At 35.5% G+C, this 23418-nt stretch overlaps 1 protein-coding gene across 5 annotated transcripts in view; it reads left to right on the top strand.

The window, feature by feature from the left end:
- Positions 1-23418, top strand: part of DCDC1 (doublecortin domain containing 1) — a 439498-nt gene that overhangs the window by 240839 nt on the left and 175241 nt on the right. For all 5 annotated transcript variants that reach the window (XM_059138743.1, XM_059138722.1, XM_059138732.1 and 2 more), the window contains 3 exons: positions 4136-4270; positions 7156-7274; positions 14109-14169. In XM_059138743.1, coding sequence (XP_058994726.1) covers positions 4136-4270; positions 7156-7274; positions 14109-14169 — 315 coding nt within the window. The remainder of the gene's footprint in view (positions 1-4135; positions 4271-7155; positions 7275-14108; positions 14170-23418) is intronic.

Below are 23418 nucleotides of genomic sequence, written 5' to 3'. Positions count from 1 at the left end.
AAGAAAATGGAGAGAAGAAAATGAAAAAAAAAAAAAAAAGAAAGCAACAATTTGATAAGTTGGCTAGTAAAAAGAAGCTTTCAAAGAAAAATGGCCCTCCCTTAGCTACAAAACCTTTACAATCCTTTCACAAAAGCACCTCCAATTATATACAGAGAGGTGATCAGTGCATTGGAAATAGTAATTTAATAACCTGAAACGGAGCACTTTTCAAGAAAGAGTCTAGCAGAGGTGATAGATATCTATAGGCCTTTTATTGTAGAATCTTGATGCTCATTGTGGTAAAGAAGACACTAAGAGGATTACAACAGGGGTAGAGAGAGGGAGGCAAAAGCCGATATTCTTGATGCATACGTTTTAAAATTGGCTTGAGATAGAGATATCAGTGCCCAACCCCTGACTGTTCTTTTAAAACTCTTATTGACAAGTAAAACCTTTCCTACAGAGAAAAATTTGGAACATATAATCCCTATTAGTAATGTAGGAGATAGATATAACCCTGACAATTACAACCTGTTGCTCTTTTATCCATTTCAGAAAAAGATTTGGAATCTACTACAAAATGACACTTTGGCAAATACATCTTTCAATAGTTCTCTCTTGCTACTTAGATTGACAACATTTTTAGATTGCTTCAGTTTAAGGGCAATAAAATTAAATATTTCCATGCATTGGATGAGATTTGAACTTCATAGTAGTTAATATAAAAGAAAAAACATTAGTTTGAGTAATGCCTGGCTATGGGAAAAAATAGCAGAAAAATGGACTCCAGTGTTTAGCAGGTAATACATTCTGCCAAAATGGAAAGGAAACATATTTTGCTCCTAGCCTTTTGGTATAATCAGACTTTAGCAAGACATTAGTGATAATTTTAGTATGGAAACGGCAAGAACAATACCAAATAATGATTTTACAATTGTAGCATTCTTGTTAAGAGTTATAAGCTTACAACTTGTAAATTCAGCAGTCATGGATACTAGCAGAATGAATTATTTTATATATCACAAAGGAGACTAACCAAAAATGAACACTTTTTCTGTTCTCTTTCTTTGGAGGGCAAGTCATTGAAAAATAATGTTTTCTACAAACAATTTATACTGGGAAAAATACAAAATTTTAATTTTAATTTTGAACCAATTGCCATTAGAATAGGACACAAAACTTTAAATAAATTCCCGAGTCCCTTCCTTATTTTTTTAAAAATAACTTTTAATTTATTCCTTCCTTATTTTTAAACCAATAGTTGGAAGATATTTGAGGGCTGCATATTTACATCTCAGATATTTTGCCTTGTTTGATTGCATAATTATGTACTCACTGGTGCTTTCTGCCTTTAGACTTTTCCAGTTCTTGGTCTTTGAGGTGGATGTATTAATCAGCTGTAGATTTAGGGAATAAAAAGACTAAGAATGAACAGTAGGGACACGAGGAAAGAGATTTTATAACATTTATTATTGTTGTAATTTTATTTTTTAAAAATATTTTATTTATGCATTTAAGAGAAAGAGAGAGAAAAACAAGCAGGGGAGAGAGGCAGAGGGAGAAGCGAACTCCCTGCTGAGCTGGGAGCCTGACATGGGGCTCAACCCCAGGACCTGGAGATCACGACCTGAGCTGAAGGCAGACGCTGAACCATCTGAGCCACCCAGGCTCCCCTTATAGTTGTGATTTTAATTTGTGTATCACATTTTTTAACTTGGCCCTAAACTCATGATCAGATGTGAAAAATCTTATAAAATTTCTATGTAGCAAATGATTTGTTTTTGAATAAAGGGGGTGATCAGTGAGCTCCTACTTTCAAGAAAATTCACTATCTTGTGTTTCATTCCTCAGATCTGTAAATAAACACTGTAAGTGTTTCTCTTATGAATTTGCACAGGAATATCAACAGCTTTCATTAGTGATTTGGAAAAAGAAAATTGAACAAGAATTTTTAAGAGGCCCAGAGTATGCATGCACGATTTTTTTTTTTAATCACTGGCAGCTTTTGTATTAATACAATTTATTCAGACAACTAAAATCATAACAGTCATTTAAAGGGATACATTATCTATCTTTCTATTATCTATCATCTATCTATCTATCTATCTCCTGTATATATATAGGTATTCAAAAGAATAAAAGAGGTTTCCTAATGACCTAATGACACACGTGATAATATGTATGTAGAGAATAGCTCAGCCTCAATGCTATCACATACCTGTGTGTGCCCGCATGCATGCAGGATAGACCATGTTGCAGTTTGTCAAGGCACTTTTCTTTTATGAGTTGTAATTTTCACCATTTTTATCTTTCCCACCTTAATAAATGTTTGGTCTAAAGCTAAACTATCCAATTAAACTAAAAATGGAAGAGAAGGTGAAATCATGAATAGAAATTTAATGGCCACTGTCAATTTTAAATGTATCAGAACCCCAGACTTGGCAAGATTTTTTCTTTTAATAACAGGCAGTGAAGCTGAGTTAGTGGGCCTGGCTGAGTCTGGTCTATGTAGAATCACTTGGGAACTGTCCAGCAAAATATCTCTCGAAAAACAGCATGGTGTTAATACTGGGTGCCAACCCAAGACAGACACAAAGAACCCCTTCGCTCTTCACCAATAAGCCAACTGTTAAAAGATTAAACCATGTTGTGGAGATAACAAGAATTTAGGCGCTGGCAGCAGGTGCTGTACAAAGAAGCAGTTGGCAGTACGGTTCTTCTGTCTGACTAATTCCAGTCAAAACAATCTTCTTCTCTGTTGCAGAGGAGAGTTTTGAGTGTGATGGCAACTTGGAGTTAGGAGGTTGAGTAAGAGTGTTACTTTAAATGCTGAGTCCTGTGGTGGGTGGATTAGTAGAATATAGTTTATCATTGTTCAGAAACTGTGGGGGATTCCCCTTCAGAATCCAGCCACTACTGGCTAACTGGGGAAAACACAAAGAGCTGAAGTCAAATCTGTTTCCGTCGTGGGGTTGCTGCATTTTTAAAATTTTATTTTCACATAAATAATAATAAAGAGAAATAAATTTAAAAAAATTAAAAGAAATATTTCTCTTGAGATGTAACTATCTTTCATTGTGGTGTAATTACCAAATATACTAGTTATGTCCTTTTGCTATTACCTGATCACATGTGTAAATATTGCCTTTTAAATTATCATTTAATTTTTGAATTTTTAAGAATCAATTGCTACTTGGCAAATATCTAGTGTTAGCGCAGATTTAGAATACACTTTTTAATATTAGAAAATAATTTAAATTGTTATTGAAGCAATGTCATTTATTGGGTTTAGAGTATAAACTGATATATTCGCATAATCCTATATAAGTAAATATTGATACTTAAAAATGTACTCAGGAAAAATGATCATATAAGTTAGCAGAAGAGTTTTAAATATGAAGTAGAATTTCTACAGGTGATGTGAATGCCTATTTTACAATCATGACTAAGTGAGAAATGCTAGAAGGTATACAATTTCTTTGATGTATGTAGTCTGATAACATATATGGGAGACAGGGATACTGTGCTTACCAGTTAGTTCCCTCCTGTCCATTCCCACAACTATCATTAAATTCTCAACTCATGTCCCTTTATTCTTAGAAGATTGTGGGGACTCTTAACTGTTCTCCTTTGATGTCCCTGTTCTATAATCCATGTTGTCTGTCCGTGTGTGTGTGTGTGTGTTAATGCCTCTTCTGCTGCAAGTTTCTCTAAGGCAAGAAAAAAATGTTTTTAGAAGATTTTATTTATTTATTTATTTATTTATATGAGGAAAGAGCACAGAGGGAGAGTGAGAGGAAAAAGCAGACTCCCCACTGAGCAGGCGAGGCTGATTCAGGACTCAATCCCGGGACCCTGGGACCATGACCCAAGCCAAAGGTCGATGCTTAACTGACTGAGCCACCCAGGGGGTCCCAGGCAAGAAGAATATTTTATAATGCCCCATACCACATAGTCTAGGGCCTTGTGTATCAGAGCTGATGCTCACCAAGTATTAATTGAATTAAGTTAAATGGGATGGAGCACTACTACTTCAAAAGAAACCTTTTCAGTCAGAAATATAATGTTCTTGGATAACCTGTTTTGGGTATGTTGAAGAGGGTGGACTTCCCGACTGTATATTTAAAAATGCGCACTTCTTCTCATGGTACAGGTGGATCCCAATATTGTCCTTCATGCCTCTGTTTCCATCAAAAAGCGGAGCTCCTCCAATAGGGAAGCAAGCAGTGGAAGTGAGACCGCGCCGTCCATCCTGTGGCCTGCAGCCAGTGTGTGGCTGATCACAAAGGTACACAGCAGTGTCTGGTCTCCCTGAGTGACTGCCCGTGCTCGCTGCTCACAGTGCGGCTCCGGCTCCTGGTGTCCTCACGCACACAAGCCTATAAGTGGAGGCATGAGCAATTGTCAGGAATGCTACTTCTCTGCTCCTGGTTTGTCTCGTGCAGAGGGCTGCTGTGGATCCCCATGTGAGCATTCAATTCACTTTCACACGTGCCGATTAGTTCTTACTCAGAAAGTATTTAAACTCGGCACAGAACTTCCAAACAGTCCATACACTCACCATTTTCATGAAGTTTGTCTGAAGATCATTTGCTTCCACGCCTTAGTCTTCATTGCTGATCTTCAGGGAGCCTGGTGGGGGCGCACCTTACAAGTACAGTGTACGGTCTCAGGACGGTTTTTGTTTGTTGTTGTTATGTTGTTTTTAAAGATTTTATTATTTGATGGAGAGATACAAACAGAGAGAGGAAACACAAGCAGGGGAGTAGGAGAGGGGGAAGCAGGCTTCTCGAGCAGAGATCCCACTCAGAGCGCGATCCCAGAACCCTGGGATCATGACCTGAACCGAAGACAGACGCCCAGGTGCCCCCTAAGAACAGTTTTTAAGAGAAATCCCTGAGTATAGAATGTGAACAATGCCTAACACATTTTATACCCATATATTGACACTATTTAATTTTTTAACTTTACTATTATACTCGTGGATCTGATTTAAATTGAAAACATGTAGGGCGCCTGGGTGGCTCAGTGGGTTAAAGCCTCTGCCTTTGGCTCAGGTCATGATCTCGGGGTCCTTGGATCGAGCCCCGCGTCAGGCTCTCTGCTTGGCAGGGAGCCTGCTTCCCTCTCTCTCTCTGCCTCTCTGCCTGCTTGTGATCTCTGTGTGTCAAATAAATAAAATCTTAAAAAAATAAATAAATAAATTGAAAACATATAATTGCCCTCCCCATCCCTCTTGCTATTGAAATATGTTCTTTAATTGCCACCAAATATTTATGTCTGGAAAGAGATAGTGCAGCTTTTGTCTACCCTTCTTATGTTTTTCTTTGCCCTCACTCTAGATTATTTTGCCTCTTCTTAGCACTTCTTTGTGTGCAGAGTCACTCAGGCAGGTTTGCTGCTGCTTTTTGGGGGGCAGGGGATTGCAACTCTGAAATTTGGGATTGTCCTTAACTGTTATTTTTTGATTCTCTGAGAGCTAAAAACAAACATGTAGAGTAATTAAGGTGCAAGGGCACCAAGAAATGTTCATTTCATATATTAAGGCAGAAAGAGGTTAATATTTCTTCAGTCTACTTCCAACTTGGAGACACTATGAACTACGAACCCTTTTAAAATTGTATTTCGTTTCAGACTTAATATTTGCTGTTTTGTTAAACATCTGCTATATGTTAGGCATCTTCTACATATTTCTTATCTCATTTAATCTTAAACGAGAGGCTAATACGTGACAGAGAAAAGATTCTTGGTCAATCTGACTTCAAAATTTATACCTTTTCACTGTAATGTAAAATGCTGCTCTGTATTTGGCAATGTCTGAGCGTGATGGAAGTGCTTTAGCGTCAGCATTGCCACTGAACACTTGTGTGACCTCAGGTAAGTCACACACTGTATCTGGGCTTTAGTCTTATCTGAAAAGAGGTGGACCAGCTGATATGATATGAAGAGTTCCTTTCTAGATCTCATATTCTGAAATTTTATGGTATCTGTTTCTACAATTTCATGATAGCAAAAAAACCTGTACTTGTCTAAAATTTCCTCAGAAATAATTGAAATGCTTACTAAAAAGAGGATGGGCTTTTAGAGTTGGATGGGTGGGAATTAGAATGCCTGTGTGACCTTAAAAAAGTTACTTAGCTGCACTAAACCACTGTTTCCTCCTCTGTAAACTGAAGTTAGTCATACCTACCTTGCACAGTTGCTGGGGTGACAAGTAAGAAAGCACTGTGAAGTTCAAGCATAGGATCTGGTATACAGAAAGTGCTTAATAAATGTCCTTTTATCCTCACCCCAAGGAATTTTCTTGCTATAGAGACAAGCTTGTTCAAATGAAGATTCCATCCAGTACTTATTAGAACCAACATTTAAAAAAAATACTTTCCCAAGTTATCATATATTTCTTTAGCACACAGTGAAAGCATGAGATATAAAAGTTACATGCTAAAAAGAAGACAATTTTGAAACTCTTTTTAGATTGAATGCTCTCTCCCTTTTTTCAAAATAAATATTTTTACTTGTTAGGATAGACACTTCCGCATGCCATAAATCTTCAGTGTGTGTAAATAAATTCTTCAGTGGTTGTCGCTTATTTAAAATGTGTTCTTGATTTCCTAAGTAAAAAAAATTGTTAATTGGCCATTTAAACAATATTCCCAACCAATTTCCTTATCAGAGTATCTCCTAACATTTAAAACAAAAGCAGTGTACAACCACCTTAAAATGTTTAACCCATGGTATTTAGACCCAGAATAAAACTTTAAACTGGTACGAAGGTTAAGGATTTGTTTCAGTCTTTTCAGTTCACTGCATTTTTTTTTCCTGTGCATACATATTTCAAGTAAGCTCTGTAGTTATAACTATAACAAGTGACACATGATGGACCCCAAATCACTGCCCTGTGAAATATGCACAGAAAAAAAAGGACAAATGAAGATATCAAGGTCTGTTTTATTTTGCGCTGAACTGTAAAATGCCACCCTTGTTGGACAGAAGATCACTGATTCTGAGCAGGGCTCACTGACTGCTAAGTTGTGGGTAGTGTTTCACTTTCAGCAACTGTTAATATCCAGGGTTATCCAGGCATAATGACCTCACTATTTGTGACACATTGTTGAATTTTCTGGTTCTTTTAACTTATTTAGACCTTTCTCTCCCCTCTCTATTCATTGGAAGGCTGGAATGATCTTGAGCCGGGCAATAACGCAGGGCTGCCTAGCTATTGGTCACCCAATCAGAGTCAAGGCTGCTGAGGGAACATCACTAGAAGGATATACATTAATCCTACAGAAAAGGTAATGCTTATGAGCTATTTAGCTAAAAATAATTAATGTTAATTTCAAGATTTCTGAGCAGTCAAATCACGATGCCTCTCACCTGAGATGGAATATTCATTAAGTGTTTAAATTTGTGCTCTATAATATCAATATTAATTTTCTAACCACAAATAAGCTTGAAAATGTATGTCAGTTTGGTAGTATTTCTTAGGTATTTTTGAAAGTGAAATGTTGGCGTTCAACATGTACCTATGTTGTAGACAAGCTGCAGCTTTAGTCTATAATTATTAGAACTCACTTCTTTATATGCATTTTGGTTAATTTAAATATTTAATGTTCTGTGTGTATTCTTAACCTTTTAAAAATATTCTGAATAGGAAACACTGAACTAGGAAAGAAAATTTGAGGAGACAAAAATTGAGGAGACCCTGCATGAGATGTAGGCATCAAAAGTCTCCTTCCTGTTTGTTTTTGCTGACTTGGTAACTAATCTAGAAAGCAGATTAGTGTTTGCCTGGAGATAGGACGATGGGGAGGGATAGGAGAGCAAGATTACAAAGGGGCACAAGGAAACTTTGGGATGATTTTTTGGGGGGAGAGATGGATATGGGTCTGTTCATGATCTTGATTGTTGTGATAGTTTAACAGGTTTATACATGTTTCAAAACTTCTCAAATTTTATACTTTTAAATATGTGCCTGCCAGTTGTGCAATATTGTACAGTATTGTATGTCAGTTGTTTCTCAAAAAAGCTGGTTTTAAAAAGTACAAAAAGACAAAGTAGGGGAACAAACAAAAAACTCAAAAAATAGGTAAGGAAGGACTGAGTGCTTACTTTAGAGGGAAGTGTTGGGGGGAGAGCACTCTCAGTGGAAGAGTTAACCAGTGGTTTAGGTCAAAATGTCAGGTTTCTGGAAAGGTTATAGTTTGATGAACACACTCTTCATGCCTATGGCTCTCCCTGGTCTTACAGGATCCTGAGATTAGTGCTGATCTGGCCTGAGCCCGCTGAGGTATATTTCCTGCTCTGGCCAGGATTATCTGGCCAGGATTATCATGGAACTGAGTGGGGCTGAAACCACAAACTTGATGTCCTTGCTGCTTAGAAAGAAAAGCTTGGGCTAGAAAAGAGATGATAATTAAAAAACAAAACAAACAAAAAGAACACTGTAGTAAGTTGTACTTGAAAAAAAATCTCCATTTTACAAGAAAGATTTTGTTTAATTTAGGAAAGAAGGGAAGAAGGGAGAGGGAGAGAAGGCGAGAGACAGGATGGGGGGCAAGGGGGAAAGGGAAGATCCCTAGGTAATTTTATATTAATACAACTTGATTTTTATCTGAGAAACAAAATCTGTTGTAAGGTAGAAGCAAATAGTAGGAAATTTGGAAAACTACAAGTTCTTACTAACGGTGAAACTACTTTTTGTTTTTTCGAAAGCAGTAGGGACCAAGGTTTTTAGAGTTTACCTCACCTCTGGAACTTTTCAAATATATTTATCTTCTCTAAGAGTATCTGAAGTGCCTCCTTGTCTTATTTTTTTTTTAAACAAAACCATATTTTATTATAAATAACATAAATATCCTCATACAATTGCTAGAGACAATATTTTTTCCTTTTCTCTTAAATAGTGTAATACAATCTTAACAAAAGCTATGAATCAAGATGTAGTCTTTTAAATACTAAAAACAATAGAACTAGCACTTAAAGTAGCAACCTGAAAACTCACAGAGAATTTTGTAAACATATCATGCCTCATTTGTTTGGTTATGTCTCATTTCGTGTCACTCATTCTTATTCAGTATAGCAAGTGCTTGCACATATTTGTGTATTTAATACTTTTTCTGTTACATGCATCTGATTATGAGTGGATGAAAGGCAGACCAACAATGTCGTTACCAAGTGATCTGAAAATCATAGAAAATTAAAAAGTCATAAACCTTAAAATAAAAAATGCTTCTTTCTAAAAGATATTTTGGACATCTCATAGATAAACCAGTTGCATCAAAGTCTTTTAATAAGACCACCAATTAAATCTTGATTTTGCTTCAGTTGTAAAGAATGTGGATATGTAGGATTTGGCTTTTAGTGTTAAATTCACAATCTAATTAGGACAGCACCCCCATTCATCCACACATGGAGGTTAGATTATGGAGACTACAAAACTGGGCCCATGGATTTTGTTTAGCCTGCACATTCTTATAATATTTTGAATTGGTCGTGAGCCTATAGAAATAGGGAGATTTTACACAAAAGTTACATAATTCTGTCTTTCCTTGCAAAAAATCAGAAGAATGGGCAGTACTGAACTCTCATCATCTCATTTTACCAGTGAGGCAGGAACAGTTTAGAGGGAATATATCCTCTGGTTTGCTCTATTTTCTGCTGTTCCCAATAGTAGCCCTCATTCTAGCTTTAGCCCGCTTCATTCATTTCTCTTCCCTCTCTGATAATCTTTACTGCCTTTCTTTTTTTTTTCCTTCAAAGTAGAAATCACCCAACAAATATTTATTTATTTATTTACTGTCTTATTTCAATGTTAATTTTTCAGTTATGGTGTTTTGCATCTCCTTTTTCTTTTCCCCACTTAGATCTTGCTGGAAATAGAATGATAACTTGCCAACATTAGTTTAGAGTAGGTTAAACATTGCTCTAAGGACACCATTAACTACAACCACCAAGTGTAGCTGTGTAGTGCTAGGTGCAGAGACAAAAAAGATAGATGGGAAAATAGACAGCACATCACTAGGTAATTAGAGAGACTGAAAATCATCTCTTTGGTCAGGTCTGAAGTTTAGGAGGCTAAGAGAATAAAGCAGAATGACAGACTGCCCCATTTCAGAAAAGACCATTTGGCATGCATTGGACGTTTAAGTAATATTCAAACACACAGATAACACTATTAGAAATGTCAATATCAAGCAGAAAATTGTCTATATGTAACTTCACAGTTGGATTGATGGATCAAATTTCTTATCTCTATTCCTACTGTGTTAAGAATCATGGAGGGGAGATCCCTTTCCTCTGTTTTTTTATGGATCCTACTTTTGGTCTGTGTAGCATTGAAAGATGCCAGATGTATCTGAAGCTGTCTGGGAAAACAGATTTGTAATTGTGAAGCATGATGATGATGGTCCTCCTTATAGTCAATTGGGAAATAATGAATATAATAAATATAATGATATAATGATATTTCCCTTAACTGAACTGTCATTATGGGCTGCCTTATTGTCTCTACTGTCTGATAAATGGCATATTTAAAAAAATGTGTGTATGTGCATGTGTGTGTGTGTGTGTATGTGCGTGTACACATATTTTGTAGATTCCCAATAGAAATAGTAAAATGCATATGCATACTCAATGAGCAAGCTTCCCAGGGCAGTTAGTTCTCTCCTTACTTGTAAAAAGAGAGTATGTAACTGGTCTTGGAAGTCCTATGCTTTCAGAGAGGGAAGGACTCTTAAGAGCATCTGTTCTAAACCCCTCTTTACAAGTAGAAGTAGTAGCAGTGGTGATGGTGGTAGTTACGATAGTGATTATAATATCAATATCTTTATAAGAAATTCCAAGTCCACTAGAGACTTAATGTTCTAGAAAGGTCATATATCTGATCTAGCTAATGTCAGATCCAGATCCAGAACTTAGTCCAGTACATGTTATGCTATTTATAACTTTGATTCTTGGATGGAATACTGCTTCTTCATTTTCCTCTTTCTTTCATTATTGATATTGTTATTGCTATTTTTAAATTTTGTTTTTCTCTATGAAAAATCTTTTAGCTTGCTGCTTATTTACCAAAAAGAGGAAATTATATGCTATTTTCTAATTCAGTCCCTTATAAACATCATTGCATATTGGATCTAAGTTTAATTTTTCTACGTATAAAATATCTTTAAAAATAAACAGATATACTTATATTTGTGCAATTTTATTTTTTAAAGAAGTCATTATATTTTAGAATGATATCTTCTCCCCTGCTTAGTGTAGATGCCACATGAGAATCTTGTTTTTTATAACTTTGGTAATAAAATTTAAAGGTAACATTTATAGATAAATGCTTAGAAAGACTCCTGATAAAGAAATTACTAGCAAGCTCACAAGGCTTATATATGGTTTGAAACTGCATGCTGTTTGCAAAATTTCCTGCACGCTGTTTGCAAAATTTCCAAAAAGGCAATTCTTGAACAGAATTTGAGCTATGACAAAATTTGAGAAATGCTAGGAAATTTACATTTCTTTCAGAATTATTTCTTATTTTCTTAACCGAGGTATAATTTATGTTCTTTAGCTACCCACTAAGAATGTCTCCTAAACCGCCGTGTGTTAAATTCAAAACATTTTTCATAACGGCCTTAGGCTAGGGTGATAACATTTTGACATTTTATTCACATATCTATTTATTCAAAGATATCTTTAATCTCCTATCATAGGCGCTGTAATCAACTCTTAGGACACATGTGGTTTCTGCCCTCATACCGTTGACAATCTGGTAAACATCTTTCCTGTTGTAATACTATTTGGGGAAAAGATGCGACAAATTCAGAAAATCAAAACTGAAATAGATGTAGTTTATGTTTTTATAATCACATTCATCCTCTAGTCAACACGATAATTCAATTAAAAGACAAAATTCTGGATTTTATAGCTTTTGACAGTTAGCATTAGTATATTAATTACCCATTGCAGATGCCTTACACTTTAAAAAATTATCATTTTCCACTTTATTTATCTTGAAGAAATATGCTCACAATAATTTATGCAACAGGAGGAATTGCCTATATGCAATAATGTTGTACTGAGTTATAGCTGTTCTGCATTAAAATGATCTAAGTTTTATCAAAACCCAGCACACTTCCATCAAAGCATTACAGCAGTGATTCTATTATTATTTTTAAAAGGAATGTAGTTACAAGCTTGGGATTGACAACCCAATGGTTGAAACATGAGCTTTTTTGGTACCTCAGGAGAATTTGTATAGTATGAGAATATTTAGTGATTATATGAACACAACTGTATAAAAAATTCTATATTCACACTAAAGTGTGTTGTCACTAAGATTATGTATCAGATTCTAACCAGTGAGCCTAAACTGTTGATTCCATTTTCAATCTTCGAGTAACATGAAGTAATTTGTGCTATACTTTTCCAATCTAATTGAGAAGACATGCAGAAATGCAGGTGCTCTGGGTTCTAGTATCTATTTGATACTACCTAGCTCTTTGATTTTTGACCAGCTCACTTCATCTCTCTTTATTGCACTTCATTCATCTCAGTTCCCTTCAAATTCTCAATCTATTTGTTTTTGTTTTGGATAATGAATTCCATTATCAAAATCGTACATTTTAGCTCAGGACCCTTAGTCAAAAAAATTTTTAAAACTCTTCTTTTCCTTTATTAATTGCAACATAAAAAGGTCTCCAAAAGGACTATTGCCCCTCATACTTCCTCCATCCTACCTAGTGCTGAAATAGAGCAACAATTATATTTGTCTAAAGCCTGATAATAAGATTCTTAGCTTAAGGATCATTTAGACTTTGAAAGATGTTTCATAAAAAAAAAACTTTACCTAAGTATTCATGTTTTCTCATATCCCTGCTTCCTCTTCTACATTCTAAATTCACTTTCTTTTCATAGTGTCACGTTCCCTTCTTTTTTCCTCAAATTTGACATCTGGAATTTATCCTTGCCTTCTGTTTCTAACCTGCATTCCATTTATTCAATCACCAAATCAATTCTCCTTTCATAGTAAGTATGTAGTCTTTCCTTCCCCCATTGCTCTCATCACTGTAGTTCAGTGTTTTTAAAAGTCTGATCCGTAGACCACATGCATCCAAATTCCCTACGGTTCTTAACAATGAGAATCACTTGCAATACCTGTTAATGTAGAAGGGAGGAGGGTGTCCAGACCTTCAGAATCAAAGTTCTGAGGATAGGGGCTTGGAAACCTACAGTATTATCAAGTGTCTATTTCACCATGCCCAAGAATTCTTCACATTTTCTAATATAAACTGGATGTGGGTAAAAGGCTAATGCACACTCAGCCAGTTTTGGACTGCTGCCTTGACATGTTCTACCCAGATCAGAAAGTGCCTCACTTTAGACTAGAGCATTACCTGACATTTCTTATTACCAACCATTGAAGTTTCTGTCAAAATTCAGAGGCAGTCGGAAAAATCATGTTTAACATCCTATTACGCTTAATTTAATACATTTGTCCTATCTATGTAAGGTTTCTAAATACTAGTGAGCACAAGATTAGTTAATTTAGGCATGATTAAGTTAATCACATTCTAGTTTTTCTTTCTTTCTTTCTTTCTTTCTTTCTTTCTTTCTTTCTTCTTCTTTTTTTTTTTTTTAACTCATATTTGGTTTAGAAAATCTGATATTCCGTAATAAAATTTTCTAGTCATCTCAGAAACAGGTGCCCAAGGTTCCTAATTTTCCATGGTATCCTTTTCCATCCTATCCTCTTAATCCTTATCCTTAATTAAGCCTCTTTTTGCCTCATAGAGAGAGGATCTTCTTTGGGGACAGAAATTTCTATATTATTTTTATTGATTCTCTTTAATCTCTAAAACTCCTAATCACTATTGTCATGTGTAATACACATACCACCACTACCACCACCACCACCACCACCACCACCACTTTGGGTACCAAGGAAATCAGTTGTCTCAGGGAAGGAAGGCTTCAGTTGCTGATGCAGCAATGATGATAGAATGGTAGAATCCTTGGGAGAGTCTGGGCAGTTCTCCTCCTGCCAGGATATGGAAAATGATCCTTTCATTTGAAACCTAGAAAATGTTTCAGTGTGGTAAAAAGTTGTCAGTCTCTAAATTACATTTTCATTACAGACATAAAGGAGATAATTCTCAAAAGTGGGTGTTTGGAACTGACAGCTGCATTTATTCTAAGGTAAGTCATAGCTTTTAGTCGTATATTTTTCTGTTCCTAGATTCTTACAAGTATTCTTATTGTTGAGAGCAAGAAATGCTTTTGCTGCACAAATATATCTCTGTGCCCAGAAGTTTAAAATTTAACTTAATTTAACTCAATACTTTCCTGTGGGGTTTTGTTTGACTTTAAAATGCAAGTTTTCCAAGACCAAAAATAATTCTTTCCAATTAATTGCTATGATACAGTCTAGCATTTCAGGGCATCGGTTTTTTCTTTCTTTCTATTAATTTTACATTAAATTGAATTAAATTACTTTTTATTGAGGTATAACTGATATATAACATTGTATAAATTGAAGACATACAGCATATTGCTTTGTTATTTTTATCTATTGCAATATGAAATCATAGTAGTCACTAACACCTCTACCACATTATATAATTATGTCTTTTTTTTGTGGAGATTAAGATTTGCTCTCTTAAAAACTTTTGAGTATGTAATACATTGTTGACTATAATCACAATGCTATACTGTAGGTCTCCAGGACTCATTGGTCTAATAGTTGCCAATTTACACCAGTCAACAATATCTCAATTCCCTCATCAGCCCCTGATTACCTACATTCCTTTCTCTGTTTCTATGAGTTCAGCTCTTTTAGATTCCATATATAAGTGATATCATGCAGTGTTTGTCTTTTGTCTGACTAATCTCACTTAGCATAATGCTCTCAAGGTCCATCCATGTCATAGCAAATGGCAGGATTTCCTTCTCTGTTATGGCTGATGAATATTCCATTGTATATATCACATCATCTTTATCCATTCATCAGCTGGCACTTAGGTCATTTCCATATCTTGGCTATTGTGAGTAATGCTGCGATAAATATCAAAGTGATACCTACGTAAGTTTTCTCAGTCATTAAAATGAGGAGATTGGCACTTTGGAAAACTGGCAATAACTACTGAAGTTGAACATGTGTATACAACCCAGCAATGTACTCTGGGGGGGGGGACATAATTCAACCCATAACACAGAACATGGAAGTTATCGAGGTAGTCCCTCTCAGCTCCAGATGTACGATTTTTCACCAGGCACCCATCTCAGGGAGCTTCAGAGTGGAGTATTGGTGTAGGGCACCTTCATACGAATGGTTTCCTTGAGCGTGTTCCTTGTGAGTGGCTTTATAGTGGAATGTCACCAGCTTGGCCCCTCCCCATGGACAGCTTCTCCTGGTGCTCCAAAGGCAGGTTTATAGTAAATCCTGTGAGTTGAACTGCCTCAGGGACTTCTTCAACATCCAGTGAGCCATGGCTGTGCCCTTGTTGATGTGGTTTGGATCTCAGCCTTGGGTCAGGCCTCTTCTTTGAGCATTCTGTCTCAGGCCTAGCAGTACTGGCTGCTCCGTACCTACTATTCACATATTCTTCAGTGTCCTTGTTAACTCTTACTTGCCAATTTCCCAACACTCTAATCCTTTGCTACTAATTATTTATATTAAACTTTTCCTATTCAAATTACTATGTGTTTATATCTCCTTATTGAACCCTGAATGCTAAAAATAATAGTTTTATTTCTCTAGTGTCCTGGAATGACATGACCTGCTCTGTTTTAGAAATTTAGAAACTTTAATACAATTTAAATTTAAAAATTAACACAATACCATTTCTTTGAGTAGCTTTTTGTTGGTACACTGGCTAAAATTCCAGTCTACTCACTAACTTAGGCAGGACTGTATAGTTTTAGCACTGGTTCTAGGCTGGGAATTTGACAGAGGCATCAAATGTCAAAACATTTTTAAAACAACCGTTATCTAGCTTCATTCTGAGGTTCACCGCAGCTTTCCTCTTGTCCTGTTTCTGACTCTACCACATTCCTGGGCCAAAAGCTCTAGGTTAGTGGAGAGGAAGTCACAGAAAGACCAAGACTGCTTATACATCTTGGTAAAAATAAAAAGTACCATTTTTCTTTTTAGAGAGAAAGAGGGACAGAGAGAGTGCATGAGCAGGGAGAATGGTAGAGAGAGGAGAGAATTTTAAGCAGGCCCTACACTCAGTACGGAGCCTGACATGGAGCTCAATTTCATGACCCTGAGGTCATGACCTGAGCCAGAATCAAGAGTCAAATGCTTAAATGACTGAGTCACCCAGGCACCCCATTAGAAGTAGAATTTTGAGACTGCATTAAAATATTCTTCCAGCTCTTTGGCCTGTACCTGTTCATGTGGACTTCATTCTGAAATAGACCTAAACAGAGCTGATTCCTGGTATCCAAGAACACAAGTCTGTCCTATATAAGTATTACCCTTCCCACCAACAAACACAGAAGAGCAGAACCAAGGTTTAAGTGTATTTTCTTCTTTTTCTCCCCAAATTCAGGTCCTAAACATCCACTTTTACTCTATAATTTTTACCTCCCTTTCTTGCAATTTATAATTTCCTAATTATTCCCAATAGTACATTCCCAACAGTAGCTAGCAAATAATTCATACTTTTGTGTTTCAAACACAATAATTTTTAAAAGGATTTTGATTCTAAAAATTTTAATATTCCATTCCCAAACAAAATTGCTGTTCATTTTTTTATTGTAATTCACAGAGAAAAACTATTGATGAGGAATTTTATTCTTTTAGAGGTTTCGAAATTTTTATTAGATCTAAATTTAGTCACATCCAAAATTATATTCATCTAGTTAAGGCTAAAATGAAGAATAACTTGATAATTATTTGTAGCTGGATCATAAATGGAGCTCATTACATTTGTTAAAAAAAGACAGAATTAGTTTAGGATATTAATAACTAATCTTGGTTCTACCACTTATTGGTTGTGTGGTTTTATCCAAATCATTTGGCCTATTGCAAGATTCACATCATTTATCAGCAAAAGGGAGACATTAGTACTAACATTTTGGGTATTTAACACAGATTCTGACCTACCAATAGATTCTGGCATATTGAGTCTAGCTAATTGGTACTTTGTAGTTATTAATGATAATAATAATAATGAACAAATTTAAATTATTTAAATATTTAAGTATTGCATTTTGTTATGTTGTTTTTATTTGAATAAGTTTTGTTTCTTTTATTTGGCTTGATTTTAAGGTTAACTATTTCTCTATTCATTTTAAAAAGATAAGGTTAGATTACTTCCTTTATACAATCCACCAGTTCCATCTAAATTAAATATTTAAACTTTATGGTTTAAATACGTAAATTAATAAATAAGTAAATAAAATCCTTAAAAAATAAGATTTAAACTTTAACACAGAACCATAAAAATATGTAGAAGAAAGTCTGGATTAAAGCATCTAACCCAGCACAGAAATCAGTTGCATTTCTACACACTAACAAAGAGACAGAAGAAAGAGAAAATAAGGAGTTGATCCCATTTACAATTTCACCAAAAATCACAAGATACCTAGGCATAAACCTAACCAAAGAGGCAAAGGACCTGACGTCAAAAAGCTACAGAAAGCTCATGAAAGAAATTGAGGAAGGGAAGTACCTGGGTGGCTCAGTCAGTTAAGCATCTGTCTTCACCTCAGGTCATGATTTCAGGGTCTTGGGATGGAGCCCTACATTGGACTCCCTGCTCAGTGGGGAGTCTTCTTCTCCCTCTTTCTCTACCCTCCCCACTTCCATTCCTGCTCTCTCTCTTAATCTCTCAAATAAATAAAATCTTAAAAAAAAAAAGAAATCAAGGAAGACACAGAAATAGAAAAATGTTCCATGCTTATGGATTGGAAGAATGAATGTTGTTAAAATCTCTATGCTGCCTAGAGCAATCTATACATTCAATGCAATCCCTATCAAAATACCATCAACTTTTCTCATGAAGCTGGAACAAATAATCCTAAAATTTGTACGGAACCAAAAAAGACCCTGAATAGCAAAAAAGAAAACCAAAGCTTGTGGCATCGCAATTCCAGACTTCAAGCTTTATTACAAAGCTATAGTCATCAAGGCAGTGTGGTACTGACATAAAAACAGACACATACATCAGTGGAACAGAACAGAGAGCCCAGAAATGGACCCTCAACTCTATGGTCAACTAATCCTGGACAAAGCAGGAAACAATGTCCAATGGGAAAAAAGTCTCTTCAACAAATGGTATTGGAAAATTGGACAGCCACATGCAGAAAAATGAAACTGGACAATTTCCTTATACCACACACAAAACCAGACTCAAAATGGATGAAAGACCTCAATGAGAGACAGGAAGTCATCAAAATACTTGAGGAGAACACAGGCAGCAACTTCTTCGACCTCAACTGCAGCAGATTCTTCCTAGAAACATTGCCAAAGGCAAGGGAAGTAAGGGCAAAAATGAACTATTGGGACTTCATGAAGGAAAGAAAAACTTTATGCACAGCAAAGGTAACAGTCGACAAAACCAAAAGACAACTGATAGAATGGGAGAAGATATTTGTAAATGTCTCATCAGATAAAGATCTAGTATCCAAAATCTATAAAGCACTTACCAAACTCAACACCCAAAGAACAAATTGGCAGAAGATATGAACAGACATTTCTGCAAAGAAGACATTCAAATGGCCAACACATGAAAAAGTGCTCGACATTACTTGGCATCAGTGAAATACAAATCAAAACTACAATGAGATATCATTATACACCAGTTAGAATGGTTAAAATTAACAAGTCAGGGAATGACAGATGTTGGCGAGGATGCAGAGAAAGGGGAACCCTCTTGCACTTCTGTCAGAAATGCAAGCTGGTGCAGTCACTCTGGAACATAGTATGGAGATTCCTCAAAAAGCTGAAAATAGAGCTACCCTGATGCTGGGTTATAAACCCAGCAATTGCACTTCAAGGTACAACTGTGGTGATCAAAAGGGGCACCTGCACCCCAGTGTTTATATCAGCAATGTCTACAATAACCAAACTACAAAAAGAGCCCAGATGTCCATCAACAGATGAATGGATAAAGAAAATGTGGTACACACACACACACACACACACACACACACACAGGAATACTACTCAGCCATCAAAAAATGAAGTCTTGCCATTTGCAACAATGTGGATGGAAGTAGAAGGTATTATGCTAAGTGAAATAAGTCAATGAAAGACAATTATATCTTCTCACTCATATGTGGGATTAAAGAAACAAAATAGAAGATCATAGGGGAAGGGAGGGAAAAACAAAAGATGAAATCAGAGAGGGAGAGATAAGAGACTCTTAATCATAGGAAACAAGCTGAGGCTTGCTTGGAGGGGTCAGGGGTGGGTTGATGGGGTAATAGACTTTAATGAGGGAATGTGATACAATGACCACTGGGTATTTATAAGACTGATGAATCACTGAACTCTACCTCAGAAACTGATAATACACTATATGTTAATTTTATTTAAAAATAAAAGAAGAAAAATCCCCAAAGCATCTAACTCAGACTATTGGTGAGTAGACATCTTAATGTCTACTTACTTACTTACTAAGTATGTAGACATATTTAATGTCTTAATGTCTATATTTGCATAGAACATAGAATCCATAGGAAAATGACTAATCATTAATGACTTTGAGTATATAAAATTTTATAAACCCCTTAATCTTAAATAGCATAGGGAAGAGCAAATAGAAAAATATGACAAACAGGGAAAATCTTTGCAATATAAATGTCAGAGATAGGGTAGTACACTTAATATATAATAAACTTGATAAAGCAGTAGAAAAGGATAAACATTTCAATAGAAATATAGGTAAAGGATGTGAAAAGGAAATACATGACAAAAGAAAAATTAGAAGAGCCAAACCAAATAAAAAAATTCAGCCTCCCTAGAAATTAAAGAAATGTAAAATAATGAGACATTATTTTCTTCCTGTTAAATATCAGTAGATATAAAACTAGGAATATCCAATGTTGATGAAAGTGTGAGAAAAGAAACATGTACATTTCCTTTTTTTGTATTTATATTTGTGGGTTTTTTTTTTTTTTTTGGTATTTTGTTTGTATTATCTATTGCTGTGTAACAAATTACCTTCAAACATAGTGACTTAGAACAACAGATATTTATTATCTCAGTTTCTGTGGTCCAGGGATCTGGGAGTGGATTAGCTGGATAGTTCTGACTCAACGTCTTTTTTGAGGTTGCAGTCAAGATGTCTGCAAGGACTGCAGCCATCTGAGATTTGATTAGGATCAAAGATGTGCTTTTATTTTTTTTTAATTTAAGTTCAATTAGCCTACATATAGCACTTCATTAGTTTCAGATGTAGAGTTTCAGATGTAGAGTTCCATGATTCATCAGTTGTATTTAACACCCAGCGCTCATCACATCACATGCCCTCCCTAATGCCCATCATCTGATTACCACATTCCCTCCCCGACTTCCCTTCCAGCAACCTTCAATTTGTTTCTTATAGTCAAGAGTCTCTCATGGTTTGTCTCCCTCTCTGATCGCTTCCCATTCAGTTTTCCCTCCCTTCCCCTATGATCCTCTGAGCTGTTCCTTAACATTTCACATATGAGTGAAACCATACCATAAATGTCTTTCTCTGATTGACTTATTTCTATCCACGCCGATGTAAATAGTGAGTATTCACCCCTTCTGATGGGTGGGTAACATTCTGTTTATTATGTATAAATATACCCATATACCAAGGAACTGAAGCCTCTTGTCAACAGCAATGTAAATATGCTTAGAAGCAGATTTCCCATGTAACAGGAAAACAAAATGGAAGCTACAGGGTCTCTCATAACCTAATCTCAGAAGTGATGTAACAACACTTCTGGCATCACATTGGGCCACATATATCAATCCTGCTATAATATAGAAGGGACCAGACAAGGGTATGAATACTAGGAGGTAGGGAACATTGGGTGCTATCTAGGAGATCAGGATAATATTTCTGAGGGTCAGTTTAGCAATATTTATCAAAATCTATAAAAATACATATCCCTTTTGATTCAGAAATTACAGTTACAGCAACTTACCTGAAGGAATTAATTAATAGTATGTACTATAATGTATCTTTAAGGGTTTTTATTAGAGCTTTGTAATAGTGAAAATTGAAAACAGGTGAAGCAATCAACAGTGAGATTGTACAAAAATGGTATATATTTATTATGTATACTATATGCTGATATTATAAGTAATGTAGAATAATTGATGATGACAGAGGAAAATGCTAATGTGATAGAGAAAAATCAGATAAAACATTTATTTGTACTGTATTGTCTGTGTGTAGAAGCAAAACTGGAAATTTCTACATAAAACAGGTAGTAGGGAGATGAATAATTATGTCCTTTAAATTTCTCTGTATTTTCTAAGTTTTCTGTAAAAAGCATTTGTAATCAGAAAAAAAGAATCACTTTTTAAAAATATGCCTGATCATGTACTGACCAGGAGGAGATAGATCATCTAGAGTTTAAAATATTCTAGGAGAGATTCTGCAGACCTGCTTGCTGCATTTTTCATGAGGATAGGAGTCTTCCTATGGAGTCCCAGGTTCAGTCAAATATGTGGACTTTCTAATGTACCTATGGTTGGGAAAATATCACAAGGAAATGAGATCCCTTTTAGCAACCAGAGAGTTATCACTGTATCCTGAGGGTAATATTGGTCAGCATGAGATTTCAAGAAGATTCTTAGTTTTCATAGAAAACTTCTCCCTCAAGAGAGTAGAACTTAACACCCAAAGCTGGAAAATGGCACAGCTGGAATTTGAAACTAGAATAATACAGTACTGTTAATCAGTGTGTACTGGGAGTATTAGTTAAAGCTTTTAAAGTGGGAATGATGTGATCAAAGATGTTTTAGTAAATACATTATTTTTATCCAATTATTGTTATACAAATTATTAAACTATCTTCAGTTTAATAAAACTGTGGCTAAAGTGGAGTCAAATGAGAAGAATACAATGAAGCCCAAAGGGCTGAGGGGCTTGAGAAATAACGAGGGTTAAGACATTAGATATCAATTTGGAATGATGTGCAGATGCACTGGAAGGAAGAAAAAGTCCAAAGATTAGGCTGATGACTCCCTAGAAGAGAAGATTAGAATTCCAGATTTTGGAGGAGGAAGTTGTTTATTTTGGTGGTCTGAGTATTGAATTGGTAGGTGCCTGGTTAGAGATCAAGATAATTTGGTTCTTAGAGTAGAGAATGTTGAAGAACTTTGGTATCAAAATGTTAGAATAGTCATTACCTGGAGTAGAAATAGTTTAGAATGATTCCAAAGGGAAAATGCCAGGACAATTTGTAAATCTCTCCAAATACGTGGTGGGAGGATGAAAAATAGAACTTGTCACTCTGTGTTGCTTGTGTATGTTTGCCACCTTAGTTAGACTGTTTACTCTAAGAAGCAAAGCCCATGGCTTTTTTTTTTTTTTTTTTCTCTTGTTTTGGTCTTTGCTGCTGCTATGTCTAGCAGAATATTCAGATATATCATGGCTCTATCTTTAGGGCATGGCCTCATCCATCTCATTGGATAAATATGGAAGTCTCCCATGTTCCAAGTATGCCTTCTTCCAATAAGAGGGAAACATGCCTCCGAAGTAAACTTAGATAAAATATCTTTACCTGTTAGAGGACGCTAAGCGTGAAAACAAGGGATTTACAACTGTCACAGAGCCATGTCATTTACATGTGTTTGTTGGCCATTTGTATACCCTCTTTGGAGAACTATCTTCTACCCAGATTCTTTGCTAATTTTTTAATTGGGTTATTTATTATTTATTTATTATTGAATTTCAAGAGTTCTTTACAAATTCAGTATACACATCCTTTTTAACAGACATGATTTGCAAATATTTTCTCCCATTTTGTCGGTTGCCTTTTTATTTTTTGATGACATTGTAGCACAAAAGTTTTAAAATTTGATGTAGTATAATTTAACTACTTTTTTTTTTGTCACGTGTGCTTTTGGTGAAGTTCTTTACATTTTTAAAAATAGACTTCATTTATTAGAGCAGCTCTACATTCATAGCAAAATAGAGTGGAAAAAAGAGTTCTCATATACCCCATTTCCCTACACATGTACAAACCTCACCCATTATTGACATACCCCATAGAGTAGTTATTTGTTACAGTTGATGAATCTACATTGACACATTATGACCCCAAATCCATAGTTTACATTAGGATTCACTCATAGTGTTATATATTTGGGTTTGAATAAATGTATAATGACATTCTTTCACCATTATAGTATCATGCAGAATTGTTTCACTGCCCTAAAAATTCTGTGTGCTCTGCCTATTCATTTTTTTCTTCCTCCTAACCCCTGGCAATTGCCTTTCTTTTTTTTTT

This window comes from Mustela lutreola, chromosome 1, assembly GCF_030435805.1.
Source record: "Mustela lutreola isolate mMusLut2 chromosome 1, mMusLut2.pri, whole genome shotgun sequence".
Classification (NCBI taxonomy): domain Eukaryota; kingdom Metazoa; phylum Chordata; class Mammalia; order Carnivora; family Mustelidae; genus Mustela; species Mustela lutreola.
Note: the sequence above shows the minus strand (reverse complement) of the source record. Positions and strands in the feature narration are given on the sequence as shown.